At 41.8% G+C, this 19,615-nt stretch overlaps 1 protein-coding gene across 3 annotated transcripts; it reads left to right on the top strand.

The window, feature by feature from the left end:
• The first annotated feature begins 94 nt into the window (after positions 1-94).
• Positions 95-19,591, top strand: UBE2D1 (ubiquitin conjugating enzyme E2 D1). Of its 3 annotated transcripts, none has more exons than XM_009898655.2 (7): positions 95-239; positions 8,397-8,460; positions 8,552-8,583; positions 11,265-11,342; positions 11,627-11,732; positions 13,818-13,911; positions 16,859-19,591. In XM_009898655.2, the coding sequence occupies exons 1-7, from the start codon at positions 216-218 to the stop codon at positions 16,902-16,904; spliced, it is 444 nt and encodes a 147-aa protein (XP_009896957.1). In that variant the 5' UTR covers positions 95-215; the 3' UTR covers positions 16,905-19,591. The 3 variants fall into 3 exon arrangements, with proteins under 3 accessions (XP_009896957.1, XP_054030614.1, XP_054030615.1); XM_054174639.1 differs by lacking the exon at positions 95-239 and adding an exon at positions 10,723-10,841; XM_054174640.1 differs by lacking the exons at positions 95-239; positions 8,397-8,460; positions 8,552-8,583 and adding exons at positions 9,756-10,054; positions 10,723-10,841.
• The last annotated feature ends 24 nt before the right edge of the window (positions 19,592-19,615 follow it).

The raw sequence follows: 19,615 nt of genomic DNA, 5'->3' as shown, positions 1-19,615 counted from the left end.
GCTGCTCTCCCCACGGACTGCACTTCCCGGCGTGCTCCTAGGAGGGCTCCAGGGGCTGCAAGGGAGGCTGCGCGTGCGCAGGCGGTCACAAAGGGCCCGGTGGAGCGCGAGCCCGGCCCCGCCTGCTCGCTCCCGCGGCGCGCGCCGATGCCGTTAACTGCCTGCTCCGACCCCCCCCGAGCTGTTCTCCCTGCCGCCGCCTGCTCCGCACTCCCATGGCGCTGAAGCGGATACAGAAAGTGAGTGGGGGCTCAGCAGCGACAGCGGGGCTGGAGGGGCCTCCGCGCACCCGGGGGTGGTCGTGGGCAGGGCCGCGGCTCAGCAGGAGGCGTCGCGGGAGCTCTTGATCCGCGTTGTCTTTGCCCAGGGCCCGTCCTTGGTACTCCTGGGTCGTGCCTCCGCCGCCCTTCCCTGGCTCCCAGAGCCGGTGTCGGGGCCTCGCGGAGCTGCCTCAGGGCGGAGGGGCCCAGCCCGACGCGGGGCGCGGCTGTCCCGGTCGGGGAGGGTGTGAGGTGGAGGAAGGGGGGCTTTTGTGCGTTTCCTCATGGTGTCGGGACTCTTCGCCTTCTTCAAGGCCCCCACCCCGCCTCAGCCCTTTAAATTGTCTTTTACAAGCGCTCGGAGAGCTTTCCCGGGGGCACGGCGCTGTGGCCGTGAGGCAGTGGGTGAAAGGCGACGTTGCGTTAACGGGTTATCTTTAGCAGAGGTGCAAGTAAGAGATCTGGTGCCAGAATACCTCGTTCCCCTTGAGCACGGCTTGGTTAGCTGTGTGCCGAAGTTTTTTTTTTCCACTTTAGGAAGTGCTGTCAGCCCAGCGCTTCATGTGACCTTTGAATGTATCCCAGATGTCAGGTTTTTTGGGCAGCATTTGTAAATGGCCAGGTTTTAAGCGAGGAGTCAATGTTTAGATTCCTTTTGTTTGACAAGACCGAACTGGTCATAGTACAGCACAGACAACAAAGGCACCAGGGGTAGCAAACATAGACATTGAGTCCATGTTGGTGTTTTGGGCATGATATAGAATCCATGGTATTTTGTTGCTGTTGACGTGCCATGTTTAGTCGATGTTTGTGCTATCCTGGTTCTGTGACTGCGCTGTAATTCCTCGTTCTGCATTCCCTTGTGCTGTTGGAAAACGTCGGTGTTACAGGATGAGAATTCTCTACTGACCAGTCAGCCCTGCAGCAGGCAAATCTGGGATATCCTACAACACGTACAAAATCATTTAGATGGATTTCTACCAGAAGTTGATAGTCATGACTCGTGCTATCAATCTCATTATGCTTTGCAGGCAGAGCAATAAAGGGAGAATTTTGTTACCACATGTTTGTTGTGAATGATGGTATTGAACACGATATCAAATACTAATAAATAACTGCAGAGATCCTTCTCTAGCAACAACTGTCACGCCTCTCCGTGTTGTGGGCATGCTTGGTCTTTTGTCGCCTTTTCAATTTCACACCTTTTCTTGAACGTCTCTTTATCCTTGCATTTGCATGAAAAGGATTATTCTGAAGATCTCCTCTTGCCTCTTGTTGAGTTTTGTTCTGCTAAGGTGGAAAGTAGTAGTCTTCTACCATTTGAGATGGAGTGGTAGTTTGTGGCCTTTCAAAGGAGATTCTGTTAGAATGGGCTTGTTCTCTGTGTTTTTCTCTTGTCACACGCTTTGTGTAACTTTTCTTCTTGCTTTAGAAACTTGCATGTGTATTGGAAACCCATGGCTGCCTTTAGCATGGCATTTAAAAACTTGGTGCTGGATAGATGTGAAATGATGGGTAGACTACTTAGGAAAGAGTATCTTCCTTCCTGTTAGTCTTTTTAGATTCTGTTTCTACCCTTTGAACATGCAGAAATGCTGGTTGGGACGCTGACTTGGAGGTAGCATAACCTTTCCTGATCACACAGTAACTTCCATCTATTCTGAAAGGTGAAGAAATGTTGGGGAAGGACCTATCCCAATACCTCAGACGAGCTTCAGAACTAGTCACATCTTGCTTCTAGTTTGGTGCAGAGATGGTTGTTGATGGTTTTCTTTTTATTAACTACCCTCATCACTATCTCCTGCTTTTCCAAGGTAAGAAAAATGGCTGCTGGAGGGACTTGGCCAGCAGTCTGCCTCCTGAGCAGTAGAAGAGGAAGGTGGCAAGTAAATAGGAATGTTTCAAATGGAAAGTTGACATGAAGTTAAGTTCAAAGAGACAAACTATCTGGATGTCACTGTAACATGTAGAGATTTCCTGAAAATTACAGAACTAGAAGTTTAATATGGATGAAAAATGTCTGCGTGATGATTTGTTTATCTCCTCTAACTCCTTGATGTGTTTGACTGGCTGTGAAGTTCAATAGATGTGTTCTATCCGAGGGAATAGAGGAGTAGAGGAAATGCAGGACTTCGGGGTTTCATAGAGTGCCTAGAGGAACTTTTTGGAGAACAAAGCACTGTTAGAAAACACAATGGTATTACTTGGGAGCTTGTCAGTCTAGACATACTGTCTGCAGTTAATCTTGGGTGGTTTTAGGATGGCTGAGAATTGTATTCAGCTCAGGGATTTGGGTGGCAATCTCAAGTGTGTGTTCACAGTTATTTTTGTGAATTTTAAGTAGTTTGGCCAATTTTAAATAGTATTGCCATTGTGATCTGTGTAGTTGCATCCTGTGTTTTGTTCGTAAGCCTTGGGGGCCGGACCTCAAAGGAGGACTTCAAGACTATGCACTGTTAGTGGAAAGATGTGTAGCTCTTGGGAGCTTTCTTTTAAAATGAGCAATCGATAACTGATGAACGTGAAGTAGAAGAGCAGTGAGGCCACGAAGGCCCTGCTGTGCAAGCACAGCCATCAGGGCGGCATCCAGGACAATTGTGTTCCTCAGTGAATTTCACAAGGACAGGGGATTCTTCCTCATTGTAAGCTGAGGGGCCTGTGTTATTTGACCTTGTCACTGCTTTGCTTTGCCATTGCACCAAAGAGAGGCATTGGGGGTTTATGCTGTCCAAAACTTGGCTGTGCTGTGTGAGTGATGCAGTGTGAGTGTTCCTTGGGGCAGGAGTCGCTTCTCCGTTGTCTGAAGCACCAGGGGAAGAGGAATACCTGTTTTTGTGGGCATTGTAAGTTCCAGATGTTGCAAATGATGAAAACAAACACTGGAGGTTGTAGTTGGGGAGGGATATTAAACCAAAAGGCTTTTATTGTTGCCATCTCTGGAAACAGAGACACCACGGCTTCCGCGCGAGGCAGAACGTAATGATGTCACGTTATGGAAGTTAGTGTGGAGGTTGGTTCCTTCCATCTATCCTTATGCAGAGCCAGTTTTCTCAGATGCCTACTGAGAGTTCTTTGTGTACATACCTAATTGGCAGGTTGCTGTCCTGGCAGCTCAGTAGTACTGTTGAGGACATTGTTTTCATTATAAACCCTGTATTTCTGGGTGCTCCTCTAGTGCTAATGGGGGTTGGTATTGTGCTTGTTTTGAAGTAAGTCCAAACCCAGTATTTACTTCTGCTATAGGCATTTGAAAAATTGGACTTGGAAGAGATTTTGCAACCAGTTAGAAGAGATGCATTTGATGACCGGTTTAAAAATAGCTGCTGGGGTTTATCTTGGTGGTGCATAGTGCTTGATTGTTTTTCTCCTACAGCTCAGTAAGAATAGAAGCATTCAGGCATTTAGATAGATCAGTGAACTATATGTCTGTTTGTTTCAGTATGTCTTTCATGTATGCATAGACTAACAGGACACAGGGCTCAAATATCTACATTGCAATAAGTCTGTTACTGTAAATTGACTGAAGTAAATCTTGCTGATGTTTGTGGTTTAGGTTTTGGCTGTCAACTCCTGAGTCACATGCTGTCTTTGGATGGTAATAAACATAATGAGGAAACTTACTTTGGGGATTCCTAGTGTAAAATGCTTTATTTAATCTCAAAGCATCAGCTGTGGTATCACAGCAATTTTCTTTTCATTGCGACTATGCATACAACCATACACTTTATTACTGAGAGCCTTACATGGAGAGCTCTCGTGATCAGCATTTGCTTTACATTTACCGAATTTATGAAGAACAAAGAATCCTTTAACTAAGTTCAATCACTGGGGTTTTTTTGTCAGATGGTTCCAAATAAGCATTAATATAATGGCAGCAGTGTGAGTGTGGAGTTGGTGGGAAGTGATTCTGTGGCCTGCAGTGTGTTTTGTGCAAGGAAGAACCTTGCTTGCAAGTATAAACCCCTATATTTTAATTGTGTGGAAGAGGGCTCTAGCTGGGGGGTTCTGCCATTTAGAGAATTGAAATAGCTTTTTGTGATGCTGCCTGCAGTTTATTTTGGTCTTCTGATAGTCTGCAGTCTTTTGTCCCCATCATGAACTGAGAGAAATAGAGATTTTTTTAAATGTTTTGTTTGGTTTTTTGTTACTACTCATAGCTACTGAGGGGCCATGAGTACTGTGCTGAGGATATTGATCTCCTTGTCAAAGTATCCTTTACAGCCTTGTTCTGTAGCTTTTGAGGAGATAATCCTAAATGGGAATGAAGAACGGAAGTATTAATCTGGCCTTTCAGTCTTTACCAACTGTATGCTTTCATGGACTGCATCCTGTCTTCTCCTTTGACAGTGAGTACTAGTCTGCGCATGCAGAAGTATTGCCAGCATTTAAGGGTTACTATAGTGTGTGTTTTACATCTCTTAACTTTTACATTTTTGCCTCAGGCTGTCTCCAGCTACTCCAAGTGTGTGTGGTGAAATGAAAGTGCTGATTTGGAGGCTTTGCTATGCCCACCTCCAGTAATAGCTGGAGAGCTGTTGTAGCATTATGCTAATATTCCTCTATCAGCTTCCCCCCGAGTCATGGTGCCTGTTTGCTTTTGTGCTCTGCTGCTGGTCTGTAGTTACAAAAGGAGAAATAATTTGCTGCAATGCCTATCCATTGCAAGCAGTGAGAGAATTAACAGTGTTCTATCCTACTCTGTAATATTTCCCACGTTTGAGTGGATTAGAAGGTTTATTCCTACCACTGTCCTCAGCTTAGCTGTTTTCTCTGTACAAGTTTATCCTGGCTGTACTGGGGTAGTGTGGCACGTGTTGGAGCTCTTCACAAGCTTTTATGCTGTGACATTAACCAGTGTTTGAAATAGCTCATGCAGCTGCCTCTTGCAGACAAAATCTTGGGTTTGTGTGTTCCCATGAAAGATGTATCACCAGTGTGTGCTGTCATTTGTAGTGTTGACTTTCTTTTTCGAAACCAAATCTACACTGATTTGAGTTCTAGATCCTGTTTGTTAGCCTATCTACATCAAGCTTTTGCACTGGCACTTTCGATACCAGTGACTGAAAATATTGGTAGAGACAAGCCCTTGAAGTAATCAGAACTGCATCATGCAGCTACATGGTGATAATCCATAAAACATGAGCAAAGCTGCTGGAACCAATTACCACTTAGAATTACAGGGGAATCTTCAGTGTTGGCTGCGAGTGCCTTATATGCAGTTCTCTTACCCTTCTTGATGAGGGTTCAGCATACTGTGCTTTGTAACTCTTAAGCTTTGTGTCTTGATAAAGCAAAGTTTAGGACTTCTTATGAAAAACATCTTTGCTGCTTTGAATAGAGAATACTTATGTTCAATTGATCCTTTTTATGAATGTGAAGGCATTTTTTTCTACATCTGCTTATCCCAAAGAATCATCACAACTGTTCTGCAGTGTTTGGTTCTGGACACTAGCAGGTCAGTCTGACTCAAGGCCATTCTGACTATCTCCTTGCACCATTTCAAAAGATGTTGGAAGGCTTTAAATCTCAGTCTTAAGATCTCCAGATAATTTTCCTTTGACTGTGACGCTTAAACAGCATAATTAACAATATAGAGCTTAACAGTTCATTGTTTGGGGTTTTTTCCCAGCTTGAAATGAGCTGCTGTATGTGAAGACTCAAGCTTTTCATGCTCTCCTACAAAGTTTGATGATGTTACCATTTGTATGTTTAAACCACATTAGTCTCAGTATGTTATTTCTTATGATTGGAAAATATGCCTTGAATTTGCTCTGTTAGGAATTTGGAAGTTTGGTCTGGCTTTGTTTCCTAGCTGCAGAAGCTCTCTGAATACATCTGTGAACATTGCTGTCAGTTAGTGAAGTCAGTTGAAGGAAGCCTTTTCTTCGTTGTTTTAAAGGTTACAGGAGTTGATAGTTCTGGGTCTCATCAAGGTATGACTGAAAACGTGGCAGAGGTTCATAATAGGTAAACTTCAGTGCCTTTAGCCTGGAAAAAAATTGAGAGAGGAGTCATCCCCAGTTCCTGCCAATTCTGAAGTACATGTGTCCATATGGAAGAAAACCAGTTTGTGTGGGTTTGGGGTACATAAAGACCTGGAGGAAAGCGTCTAGCACATAAGAGTACTGTAATGGACTTGTGACTCCAAAATTAAGTGCCTGCCTAGCAGTTTGCATATGCATAAGGAAATGCTTGCATATACTTTAGAGACTTTTGGAAGCATTCAAGCTACATATTTTTCCCATCATTGCCTTCAGTTGTGTAGCCAGCCATGACTGCTCTCAACCACATCATGTTTAGGCTTTGAGTTCTCTGTTTTGGCTGACAGTTTGGTGTAGCTGGCCTTTTTTCAGTGTGTGTGTGTGTATAAGACTTAATCTTCTCATGTTGGGCTAGATCTTGAGTTGCAAATTAGAGTAGGCAGGGGCTGTAACAGCTCTGCTGCTGCTAATGCTTTTACAGCTCTCTTGTGACTCCTGGAAACTCGAGACTTGTTGACTCCTTTCATGTACTGGTGATCTTAGCTTTGCATAGATTGCTGGTTGTCTGTCATCTCTCCCTTAGTGAAATCTGAATCCTCTGATTAAAAAGGGAACTGCACTTTTAAAGGGTTTTGCTGTTGCCTTTCTTAGTCTAAGTCTAGCCCAGAGTGTTGTTCCTGGGCCAGTGTGCAATTTCACCAAGTGAATCAAGTTAAGGGCAGGCAGGTAGCACTGGCTGGCAACCTGAGATATTTCAGTACATTCAAGAACTGTCTCTTCTGTTCTAAATCACAGCGATTGTGAGGAGGGACTTCAGAGCCAGTAGTAACATTTCAACCAGTTAATAGAGTAGCAGATAAGTTGCAATACCTTTCTTTGAGTTCAGGGAGGAGAGTGGGCATGTAGGAAGTGTACCTGAACTTAGGTGTCAGGTCCACGGTCAATTGTGTCCCTCAGAGTTGTGAGCGAGTTGAAACGTTTACTGCATGTCACAAATGGATGACTGCATCAGGGCAGATGAAGTACAGAGCTTTAACCCTTCAAATTGTACATAATGTCTGTTTATACACACAAACTCTACACTTGAATAAAACTTCAATTTTAACCTCCGTTTTAGAAATAGTTCTCTTGACTAATGATTTCTGAGTGGAAATGTTTCCACTGTTATTCCTTAAGCTAAACACAAGGAGAGATTTGCAGACTTCATTATGTCTATTGTTGACTTCAATGTGTATGTTCTGAGTAATTACTAGAGTCACACATCTTTTAGCTTATTTCGATAGAAGCATTTGCACATAATTGTTAAACATACTGCAGCACAGTTCTTATCAGCTTAGACTTGGAAAGGGCTGTTCCTTACTGGTACAGTAGTATGTCAGACATCAAAAGGAATCAAGGAAAATGAACCAGCACTAATGACTGGCTTGTCTTGCATTTGCTATAACCATGCTAATTCACATAAAAAGCTAAGCTGGTTTTGTGTAATTAAATAATACATTTAAATTATTTGGCACCATGTGGACAGTAGGAGAAGTAAATCAGTTGACTTGGACAAACTTCTTTGAAGGCTTCTTTTAAATTCCAGCTTGGGGGGTTTTTTTGTTAACCATTTTGAAGAAAAGCCATGCAGGGAATTAAATCAAGGTAAGGTAAAGAAGCCATAGAGCTATTGTATTTCCTTTATAATTTATTTAGGAACCTTTTTGTGATGTCCATGGATCATCTCTAGGCAGACTGCAAGTGTTTTATGAGCTAGTTTAACTCAACTAGTGTCCATAGATTAGACCAATGAAGGAAGCTTCTGTAAAATCAAAAGCTACAGCACATGAATTTACAGAAACTCATTAATTTTGTGTGTGTGTGTCTGCACCAGTATATCTAGCATGAACTCAATTATGTAATGAACTTGTCTATAACTTAAATACTTAGACATGTCAATTTATAGCACAATGCTGGTTTTAGCTGCAGACCTATCTGGAAGAAAATTTCCCTTTTGGTATCAATAAGCATTTCAAGCATTGATTTCTCCTGCAACACTACCAGTCTATGTAATAAAACTTTTTTATGTTGTCAGTCTTGAAGTGATGCTGCTCATTGGTGGGTATTTCACCACATCACACAGACAGTCTTTTAGATCTTTGTGTGTTTCTTACAGGAACTGAGTGATCTGCAACGAGACCCCCCGGCCCACTGTTCCGCCGGCCCCGTTGGAGATGATTGTAAGTTCCTCTCAGGCCATTGCCTCAGCTGACTTTCTTTTGCTTACAGACTTTTTTTTGAAATCTCTAATTGTATCTTTTTGACTTTCAGTGTTCCACTGGCAAGCCACAATTATGGGACCTGTAAGTATAAAATTCCTGCCCCTTAGAAAACAGACCTTCTTTCCCGTTTTGTTACAGAAGGATTAATTCGGGGGTCTGCAAACACGGCAGTAACATTCAGCTGTGCTCTGTACGGATGAAAGACTGAGGGTGGGATTGATGTTCTTAGTTGTCTGAAACCAGCTTCTTTCTGTAACTCTTCATGGTGCTTAATCAGTCGACTGCAGTGTTGGAACTGGTGATATGGGCTGCAAGGGGAAAATCTTGCCGTTTAAAGATGATCAATTCTGGAAGATTAATCCATGTGAAAGGAGAAAGAGTGGCTGTGATCCATTGTTCGAGCCGGTAACTCTAAACGAGAGAAAAGATGTATACCACCATTTGGGGCTTTTAGGTAGGGCTCATTTGATGGCTGTGGTATGGCTCTGGCAAAATCAGTTGGCTCTTGTGAACTGTAAACCAGTAATTGTGGGTACTTTTGGTTTCTGTGTGAGGGTAATCTAGTTTGAGGGAGATATCTAAAGGCCCCATTTTTGACTCTTGTCAAGGAAGTGACATAAGGAGAAACAATTAAGCTTAAATACAGAATTTTAAAGGAAAACTGAAAAGGGTTTTAGCACAAAGAATGAAGAACAACGTGACCTGAGGGAAAAAGGGGTGCTTAACAGTATCATGGTACAGAGTGTTTTCTCCTAGTGTTTTCATTTTGGACTCAGTAATTTGGAAAGAAGAGTGTCTGGTTCAGATGGTGAGCTGAATCACTGGGAGTTGAAATTTTGAGGCAATCCTTCGTCCATTAAGATGCAACATCACATGGTGGAGAAAAGTGAAACTGTCTCCAGTGAGACTTTCTGCATTTTCAGCACAGCTGCTCTGAAGCAGTGAAAGATCAGTTACTAATTTGGAGTCTGTTGTCCAACTTGTCAATGGCCCAGCGGCAGCTGAAGTGATGGTGGCAAGTGTTGCTGTAGAATACTAATGCTTTTGCCATTTCTCCTTTAACAACCGTTCTTTCACATACAATGTCGGTCTGACCTCTGCCCTCCTGCACTGCTTAAAGGTGAATGACAAAACAGCAAAGAAGAGTTAACAAAAGCTTACTTGCTGCCTGCCACCAATAATGTCTCTCTCCTGACTGACCCTGTGACCTGAGTCAGGGAAATACTAGCTCTGAAATTCCCTTTTTTTTCCCCCTTTCCTTTTTCTTTTTCCTTCCAGCTTGCTTTTAACTTTTCATATTCTGTAGAGGAAAACATTCTTTTTGCTTTAGGTTCCTCAGATATCTCTAGTCAAGGATAAAAATGAGCATCTATTGCCAACCTTTCTCAGCCCTAGGTGCTGAGACACAAAAAAAGAACACTGTCAAGATAGTAACCCTTTATCTTGATAACACCAGGAAATAGGGATGCATGTCCTGTGTTTCCTGCTGGCCTGTGGGAAGCAGGGAAGTAAAGCTTACCTTCAGAATTCACTTCCTGTGTGAAGAACCAGGGTAAGCCCTTCTGTCTATGGCCACCCTCACATGCTTTATATACCTCACTCAAAGTGTAATGTGACCTTACTTTGCCTTCTCTCTGACACTGAAGTTGTCTCATCTTCAGCTTGTTTTTAACTTTGATAAATCCATTTAGCATGCATGCAAACAGTCCTTTCATACCTAATAGGAAGCACAGTGGCAATCTCTTCTGATGTTAATGCTGACTTCTTAGCAATACTATATATAACTTGCCTTATACTGCAACACTGCATTTTGAATGTGTAAGACAACATGTCTTAGTAGACTGTTTATGATTTCACTTCTTGCATTTCTCTCTAAAACTGTAATTTCTCCAAAATAAACATCATTTCTAAAGTCTGCCTTTTCTTCCATAAGAAAACTCCCCCAAAAAATGATCTTTGAGGCTGAGTTCCTATGTTTCTATTTCACATTGGCCAGGTAATGAGAGAGGGTTGTGTTGTTTTTTTTCTTCTGCCTTTGATCAGAAATGGCAGCACTGCTCTGTCATTTAGCACTGAGACTTTCCCCCTCACTTTTCTAGTCAATAAAGCTGAAAGATTTCCTCAACAGATGACTGCAACAAAGTAATTTCTATCTATTAACTGTGTGCAACCTGGACCTAAACCTGTGCACATGTTCTCTAACAAAATGCATGTTCACAGATTTGTACAGGTCACAAAGATGTTGTGTGTTTTAAAACTCCCCTGATGCCATCATGATCAACTGAGTTATGTTGGAAAATCCTACTCTTTGCATCTGCAAAGAGAAACTACTTCTTAAGGTAAGTATGTTTGTAGCTTAAGGATGGAGGAGGATCAGAGCAGCTGTGGTGTTGCACGGAGAGAGGATTCGGAACACTGGCTCTGGGTTTTGCATTCCCCCTGGTGTGGTGGAGCTGATGGATTGTCGGTTCAAACACTGCTCCCTCCCTTGCTCTGCCCAAGAAGGACAGCACTTAGTAGCTGTGCTGGGCTACTGTGGTAGTAGTCACAGCTGGCTCCACTGCAGCTCTGCAAGCCAGTGGGGAGGGTTCAGTTCCCTCTCTGACTTCCCAGTACACAGCCTATAATGGGCTGTGTACTGGACAAAAGAGTGGATTTTCTAAGATACTCACAGCCTTGGGAGGTTATCTGCATTCAGAAGGGAAGCTCCAAAATAACTGAAATATATGAATGTGTTTTGTTTGTTTTGTTTTTTTCCCCAGCCTGACAGTGCATACCAAGGGGGAGTTTTTTTCCTCACAGTACACTTTCCAACAGACTACCCTTTCAAACCACCAAAAGTAAGTCCTTCATCTCAAAACTCTCACCCTTTTGGTTGGGTTTTTTGGTCAAAGCTTTGTTTCTGTGCTTTAGTTCTCTGAGGCTTAACTTTAGAAGTTAAAACCAGAAAGACAGCAGCAGGATACATGTTCATAGTGGACGAGCAAATAGGTCTCACCAATACGTTGTGTTGGCAGATCTAGTATGACTGGAACTGAAGGGACAGTGTTAGGGGTTCCACCTATAAGAAACAGAATTTGATGTCACTTGGTTTTGGTGGTTTTTGTTTTTTTTTCAATTTCAGATTGCTTTTACAACAAAAATCTACCACCCAAACATAAACAGCAATGGAAGTATTTGCCTTGACATCCTGAGATCGCAGTGGTCACCAGCTCTGACGGTATCTAAAGGTAAACTCACAGGTTTGCTTGTGTGCTTTTGGTGGCTTTCTGTGCACTGCTGCACTAAGGGTGGCAGAGGGAACACATTCACCCCACACCTTACAGAAGTGGCAAATTCCATTGGAATGCTTGTGCAGATGTCACATTATATAAAGTGTGTGTTGCAGAGAAGTTCTAAACCAAGTTGGGTAGGATGTCCAATTAGCCTGCAGTGCGACTTCTCTGTTATAGCTGCCTGTGCATGCAAACCTGAAGAGAAGCTGGTGAGCAGAGCTTCAAAATCAGAGTAATTTGAATATAAATGGGAAATCCCTGATACTGACATGTGTGGGCTTTACCTGATTGCTTATTGAGGGTTCTTTGGGTTGCCTGAGCATCCTTGTGTGGGCTAAAGTCTTAATTACACTTTATTTTTAAAATGAGAGAAGCTGTTCTGGTTTGCTTTCCTCTGTCAGAAGAACAGTTTTAAAATGTAGCTGCTTTCAAAGTCATCAGTTAAAGACTTACTCAAATATTCTAGTCCCAAAGTTGAACTTTCTGAGGTAGAATGCTGCCGATGTTTGGAACATTGAAGTTAGAATTAAGCAATTCTTTTGTGTTGTAGGCATTTTGTGTGGCTTCAAAAGCTGCTGAAAATGTGGGTGCTGTGTTTGTTTTCTCTCTCCCATCTTCAAAATGCTTAGGCATGCTTTCAGTCATATTACAGAAAGGTCTCATGGCTCAAAAGGTTAAACAGTATCACAGCTTGCTCCTGTGCTGGAGAGCTCTCTAAACAGCATGTCTTTTTTTAGAACAGAGTCCTTGCATTTGGCCTATGATCAAGGGGAAAAAGGGTTAGTTTTTGTCCAGTGGGAGTTGTTTGATGCTAAATCAAATCTAACAGAGTTTCCTGAAGTAGTTGCTGAAGACATGAATTGGTCTTGTGTGTGGTTGGCGTCAGCTTTCCAAAGAAACAGGTTGTTTATCACTGAGCAAAAAATCGGCCTGTGTCTAGTTATTTAGAAGCATTTGGCAAATGAAAGGTGGCATTTATATGATGTTTAACTGTCTGCATTTGCAACTGAAGACTCTTAAGGTTTTAGCTCCTCAGCACTTTCCTCTGTTCAGTTGCTGAAGCATCCTGTAGTTATAAAGTCTGCTGGCCTCGTGTGTTCTAATCTGATGTGCCTGCACCTTACGTACTTCATAAACTGGAAACTAGCTTGGTGGCTCACAGGAGTTTCTCTCTCTGTTTTACTGAATCAAAGAGTTACAACACACTGTTAGCACCCCTGGTTGGTGTGATCAGCTATTCTAAGCCAATTGCCTAACATAGGTGTATTTGGCACTTCATAGAATTAAACATGTTAGCGTGAAGTGATTCAACTTGCTGCAGCTGAAAATAGGTGTTAGTCCAGGCTCTCTGGAAACAAGTCAAAGCAGATGATGGCAGCATCCAGTTGCCTTTCACAGCACATTTAGAGTTGTTTAACTGTGTACACATGTATTTATAGTAGCCCTGAGTATAAACCGAGCAATTTTCTGAAAACCATGGACTGAAAACGTTAGAAACGTCCTTCTTGGCTCAACACCAGGAAATGAGTGTGGGCTTGGAAGTGAATACCTGCACATAATGCTGCTGAAATGTTTTCTGAATATGGAAGTATCAAGTAAAGTGAAGTATTGATATGAAGGAGAGAACAACTGTCAGCACAGAAGTGAGGACAAAGAGTATTGCGTGGCAGTCAAATAGTAACAGTCTGAAGCAATTGTAGATGGAAGAGGTTAGTTTGGTCAAATATTTATCGGTAACTATGTAGTCTGCAGTTGTTTGAATGTTCCTGGGTTAAAACATGGGAGAGTGATTGTTACAAAGGCACAAGTCCATGGGTTTCAGGTTCTCTAGGCTAGTATCAGGTGTTGTTTACTTAGCACCTAGAAAAATGATGCTGTATAAACATTTTTAGGCAGAATAGTGATGTGAAAGCATAGTACTAATATGCAGTCTCTCTCCAGTCTCCCTTCTACCACCCTCCTTCAGAGATCTGGGATATATTAAAGGTCTACAGAAATAAAGCAAAGTAACTTGTTTAATCAAGTGTCTCTTTTATTTAGTTTTATTGTCCATATGCTCCTTACTTTGTGATCCTAATCCAGATGACCCACTAGTACCGGATATTGCACAGATCTACAAGTCAGACAAGGAAAAGTGAGTATAACATAGACCTAATTATGTCTCTGGTATGTGGAGATGGTTATCTACCACACACCTTCTGTCTTAATCTACAAAAACAGTGTCTTTAAAAGTTTCCATAGCAGTAGCTTTGTAAATCTTGAGAATATCAATGAGTGGAATGGCAAGCAGAACACTGTAGGCATACAGCTGATGGGTGCTTGCCTTCCCCTCCCTCCTCCCCCACCTTAGCTGCATAAAACTTTCACTCTTTTGTCTTTCATCTTCATATTAATGAAGAATCATCTCCCAAATGTGAGTTACTTGTTTCTACTGTGATCCTCCAATTGAGCCTGTAAGATGCCAGGTCTGAACAACAAACGTCTTTTTGACACTGTGTGGTAAATGTAGGATAGCCCAATATTCAGTTTTAATTAGTGGTAAGAACCAGTGCTGCAGTTTGCAGCAGCTTGCAGACAAAAAAAGCCTTTTTTACATCCTGGAACAGCTGTAGAACTTACAAGAAGTTTCTGGTGATGGGAAAGTAATACAGACAGCATGTAACTGAAATATTACACACTTCTAGACCAAACCTAAGGGTACTGTACTGACTAGAACATTATTCTGGGGTCTTTTACTCATAGTGCAGAACCCCCTGCATTTCCCAGACTTCAAAATGAAGGCTTACTGTCTTCTTTTTGCACATCACTCCTAAGGAGGTTTTTGCAGCAGTGTTTTATAACTACATAGGTGGCTGAACCCTCATGATACAGCATAACAAGATTTGGAGGTCACTAGCAAGCCTGGTGCTCTGGCACCTCACTAGAGTGATTCTGTTTGAGCACTCACACTTTGAGTACTGGCATCTGTGGATACTTAGGCAAAGTGATGCATCAAATTCCTAAGCATTTAATTTAATCTTAAGAATTAATTTGTTGCATAATAAGGAACAAATTGCAGTTGTTAGTGGCAGGAAGATTTGGCCTTTTCTTCCACCTTGATTTTCAGATTGTTTCATAGAGGAACTACTACCTCTGTGAGAATTTTTTTCTATCTGTGCTGCATACTGCTGATATCAGCTACATGCTCCTCCTGGGCTTACCCAGGGTCTTCATGCTAAAGGTTACAGAATGTGTGATCCAGGAAGGAAATACTGGTTTGCTTACTTCTGGGAGATTTGGTAACTCTACTGCTATATCCAGGATGCACAATCCAGGATGTCATCTGCTGTCTGTCAGTGCAGCCTGGGCTGTCTTCTCTGACAGGGTTTCAGCACCTGTGGATTTTTCTAGGTGTATGTGGTACTAAGACTAAAACACATGGATCAGTTCAGGATAGTAACAGGCAGTAGGAATCTCTGAGGTTTTCCAAATACCTCCACTCATGATTTGTCAAGAACAGAATAACCTTCCCCAAAATTTGTGACATTTCCTGGTGGCTTTACCAATAGATGATGTGGTCATAGGCATGCAGCATCTTTATAGATGGCCTTGCCACCGCTGTTGATTTGGCTTCTTCAAGCTGTGGAAGTGGTTATAGATTTAGTTAGGGCAGACTTATTTTTGGTAGTTCAGTTGCTTTTTGGTAACCTTGCAAAGTATTTTAGTTGTTAGACTCTCTGCTTCATGTTCTGTGGAATGTTTGTGATATCCAGAAGGATTTCTGACTTTCTGATTATCTGACTGAGAAATGGGTACCTATTTTTCAGTACTGAAGACTTAGTGCTAGTGGCTTGTAGTTCATCACATACCACAGGTCCAGTACCTTGAGGACTGAATAGAGGAGTGATGTGGAACTTTTGTCAAAGTCTATGGAAGTATTTCTCTCCCTAGAGTAACAATTGCTAAAATGTCATTTCGATGTCTGATGCAGTCAAGTGACGTTGCCCACTTCTGAAGTGCTCAAACACTGCAGTGTTCAACTTGAGGATGTTGTGCCTCAGCTTTCCCCCATTTATGTCTCAGTTCTTACCCCTCCACTTGCTTAACAGTGATTTCAGCTATTGTGCCTCCTTGTTGTGAAGGAAGTGGATAAGGAATATATCTATCTCCAAACCTCAAAATCTAATCATTGCTAGAGAAGGAGAACATTTAGTCCTGAGTACAGCTTCCTAGGATGCTCACCTATTAAATTACTTTTAGTCTCATCTTGGCTTAGGGAATGACAGATAGGGCAGGTTATCTGTGAGCATTTGGGCATTTCATTGGAAGTAAAAATGCAAAGACTTGTATGGTAGCATATTTGTAAGAAGTAAGCCAATTAATGAGTGAGTTGCTATACTGATCTTAAGAGAAGTTAAAAAATGTTGTCAACATTTTCTCTGGAGGGCCCAGAAGAAAGTAAATCTAGTCTGAAGACCAGAATGTAACGTGCAAGGGCCAGAGGGGGAAGTGACTGCCTCTCTGACATTTACCTTCTGGGAGTGTTTATCAGCTTCACATCAGAAGGAAAGGAGCCAAGACTTAAAATCCACTCAAAAGCACTTCTCAGAAAGCTTTTTCCTTTCAAGTTCTGAAATGCAGATAGTGTACAATAGAGGGGGGAAAAAACCTGAAACCATCCCCTGTGCCTTCTGTCCCCTCACTTTCCAAAGCCAGTTAATTGCACTGAATTTTATGCAGCTAAAATGTGTGAAGTTTGTCAGACTGTTAACAAGAATACATGCTTAGGAATAACTGCCAACAAATTCCTGTCAGGGTACAAATAAGGGAATCAGCTGGGAAATGCCAGGGAAATACACATGTGGTAGGCATTTAATACAAGCCTGTGAGATTGGCTTTGAGTCAAAAGAGCTTTGGTGGGTAGCTGCAGAAACTGAACACGCACTGGTGGTGTTGCTGGGCTTTCAGACTATTTTACTGTTTGTAAGAATCGGTGCTGCAAGGTGAAAAGCTCAGCAGCATCTGTGTTAAGTAAACCTGTGGCCACTGTCAGTGTATCACTAACGGCTCTCCACTGTAATGCCTTCTTTCTGCACATACAGATACAACAGACATGCGAGAGAATGGACTCAGAAATATGCAATGTAAACTTGTGAAGACTTTTTCATATACCACAGAGTACTGTAAATTCTAGGATTTTTTCAAAGTTAGAAGGAAATGGAGCACAGTTTACTCTTTTGATGTGTCATGATGCCCCTCGAAATTTTTTTTTTCCCACCCATGTGTGTTTCTGGAGCAAAGGAGAACAAACTTCCAAAAATAAACCTTAAGACTGTGATAAGAATATTTATCCTCTTTGTGTGCTTTGCAGGAGACATTTATTATGTTTTTTGATAGTTGGACATCTGCATCTTCAGCCTACAAGATCCATAACGCAGGTGTAAAGCAACCAAATGATTTTTGCTGGAGAAAGTAGCCGGTTTTGTGATGAATCCTGTATGTGTGTCCTTAAAGTACCTTGTCTGTTCCATAAGTGTGTTTGAATTTTGTTAGTTCACTTATATCATTTGTTTGGGGTTGGGTTTTATTTTATTTTACTGTATAGACTATTTTATTTACCATGTAAGTCATTTCAGTTTAGACTGACTTGCTTGTGCACAGTGTTGGCAAGATACAACTGCTAGTATTGAAAGTAATTGGAGTATCCCACCCATGGGACAGCCTAAAGACTGACTGCAGACTCCTTAAAACCTGAAATACTCTTTGCACTGTAATTCTTTGTACGCTGACTGTGGAGAAACACTTGGGTTTGATTCTGTTGCATACTTGACTTGATTTGATTGCAATGTGAACTAATTGCACTGCTATGTAGAAAGTTGTGTAACCGTTCATGTTACCGTTCACAACTGGGTTTTGACACATGGGCGACCTAACGCTGTCCCAGACCTTTTCCAAGTCTCGATGTAGCCTTTTCCATATAAATAAAATGCGTTTTCTACGACTTGTCTTGGCTATCTTATTTGGAATCATGCATATCCTTAAAGTGCTTGTTCTAACATTAGAGAATCAGAATATTCAGTGTGCATGTGTCTTGTAGAGAAAAAGGAAGGTGAAGCCGTGCATCACGTACTACTTAGTGTTGCAATTAATTTTTATGCTAGCTTTAGCCCGATTTATTTAGCATGTGGTGCCCATTGTTCTATAAAGGATTTTAACTGGTTTAATAACATGCTACTTCTATATTCATTTAGAGTGAAAATACCACAAGTGTATGAGCATCAAACTCTTCAGTTAAGATGGTGTGTTTGCAATATCAGAATGTTGACAGTCAGCTTCTGACACTTAAAACTCTGTCTGTCCATTCACTGGCACTTCAGTCGCTCCAGACTATGCACGTGGGAAGCCAGTAGTGCTGGCGAGGGGCAATCCTTTCTGATAAAGTATATGGGAAGCAGAAAGAACTTTGGTTTCATACAGTTTGTTCTTCTTGAGTATCTGAAAATTGATATGTGACTAATTTTTCTCTGTACCTTGCACATGGAAGAATAGTGATTTGCAGTTGGGAAATTTGTCATAAGTAAACGGTTTTTAAGATGACAAAAATATTTGTGTGGGGTTTTTCTTACTGTAATGAATGCCATCTGGAATCTGGGGTGGGGGTGGAAAGCATGTGGGGTAGGGACTTCTATCTCTACCTTTGGAATATTGCTATCTTCATGTTTGACTTCTTGACCCAAATGGCATTTGTTGGTAACAGATGGGCAAATGTCACTTCTGTGCTACGGTTTTATCTGTGATGTGATTGATGAGTTTCAATACAAAAGCTCAGTGGAGAGTGGCTCTATTAATCTTTAAATATCCTTATTCACTTTGGATTGTAAGCTGAATCAATGTGGGGTGTTTCCTTATTAAAATGAGTGCTTCATTATACTTGAACTAGGACAATGTAGCTAGGAAGGCAAAGCCATTGTTTGTACCTAATGCTAAAACGGTGGTGGAAAACTCTGACCATCAGAATGTGTTCCCAGAGCTTTTATTTTTTCTAGCTGGGTAGTAGTATGTTTGTACTAGAAGTTATTTAAATGTTTGCAATATCTGTATTGAACTGTGTGAAATTGGAACTTTGACTTGCATCTCAGAATAATCTTTTTCTTTTGGGTTACTGATTTATATTAGGGATGGTTTGAAAACCTTTGTATTTGAAACATTTAAGAACTGTTAACTTTTCTGCTGTGTGCCATACATGCGAGAGTGGTTTTCCATCACAGTGCAAGAGCAGTAGGATCATCAGAAGCCAAAGACCAGCAACAGTGATTAGACATATTTAAATGTCCTCCAAATTTTTTTTCTTATGAACATACTGGTTTGGGTGCATGAAGCTTAAGTCTGATTCTTGTGGTTCTCCTCAGCAGTTCACCTTTTCTGCCTCTGTTAACGCTGCCTGAGACATACCATTACTTAAGCCTTCAGTCTTTTCAAGGCTACTCAGAGTTCCTCTCTTAATGCACTCTACATGAATGTAGGGGGGAACGCCAATGAAGTAAGGTTACTCCATCCTGTGTAGTTTACTCTGATGGAAAATAACCCTGGCATGGTCTCTGCACCTTTCCCCCTTCATTCCTGCTCTGTGCTGTGGTGTTCCAGATGTGCAGCCAGCCCCTGTGCTCTGCATGAGAAGACAGCCGCAGCCAGAAGCTTGCTATGAAGAGGAGACAAGCGAAACCGTACTGTTACTTTTTGGCCACAGCTCATCAGCTCCTGCTTAATTCCTTTCTGATCTCTGTGTTGTTGTTTTCTGCCTGCGGCCTCCTCCAATAAACACGGACGAATACTGTTAAAGGAACTTGTGTCACTCTCTT

This window comes from Dryobates pubescens, chromosome 30 (genome assembly GCF_014839835.1).
Source record: "Dryobates pubescens isolate bDryPub1 chromosome 30, bDryPub1.pri, whole genome shotgun sequence".
Lineage (NCBI taxonomy): Eukaryota > Metazoa > Chordata > Aves > Piciformes > Picidae > Dryobates > Dryobates pubescens.
The sequence above is the reverse complement of the archived record's forward strand: the minus strand, read 5'-3'. Positions and strand labels throughout refer to the sequence as shown.

Coding starts and splice junctions, on each gene's coding strand:
- UBE2D1 (XM_009898655.2), top strand. CDS start 216: ATGGCGCTGAAGCGGATACAGAAA. Junction 8,584..11,264: donor AAGCCACAATTATGGGACCT/GTAAGTATAAAA, acceptor TTTTTTCCCCAG/CCTGACAGTGCATACCAAGG. Junction 11,343..11,626: donor ACCCTTTCAAACCACCAAAA/GTAAGTCCTTCA, acceptor TTTCAATTTCAG/ATTGCTTTTACAACAAAAAT.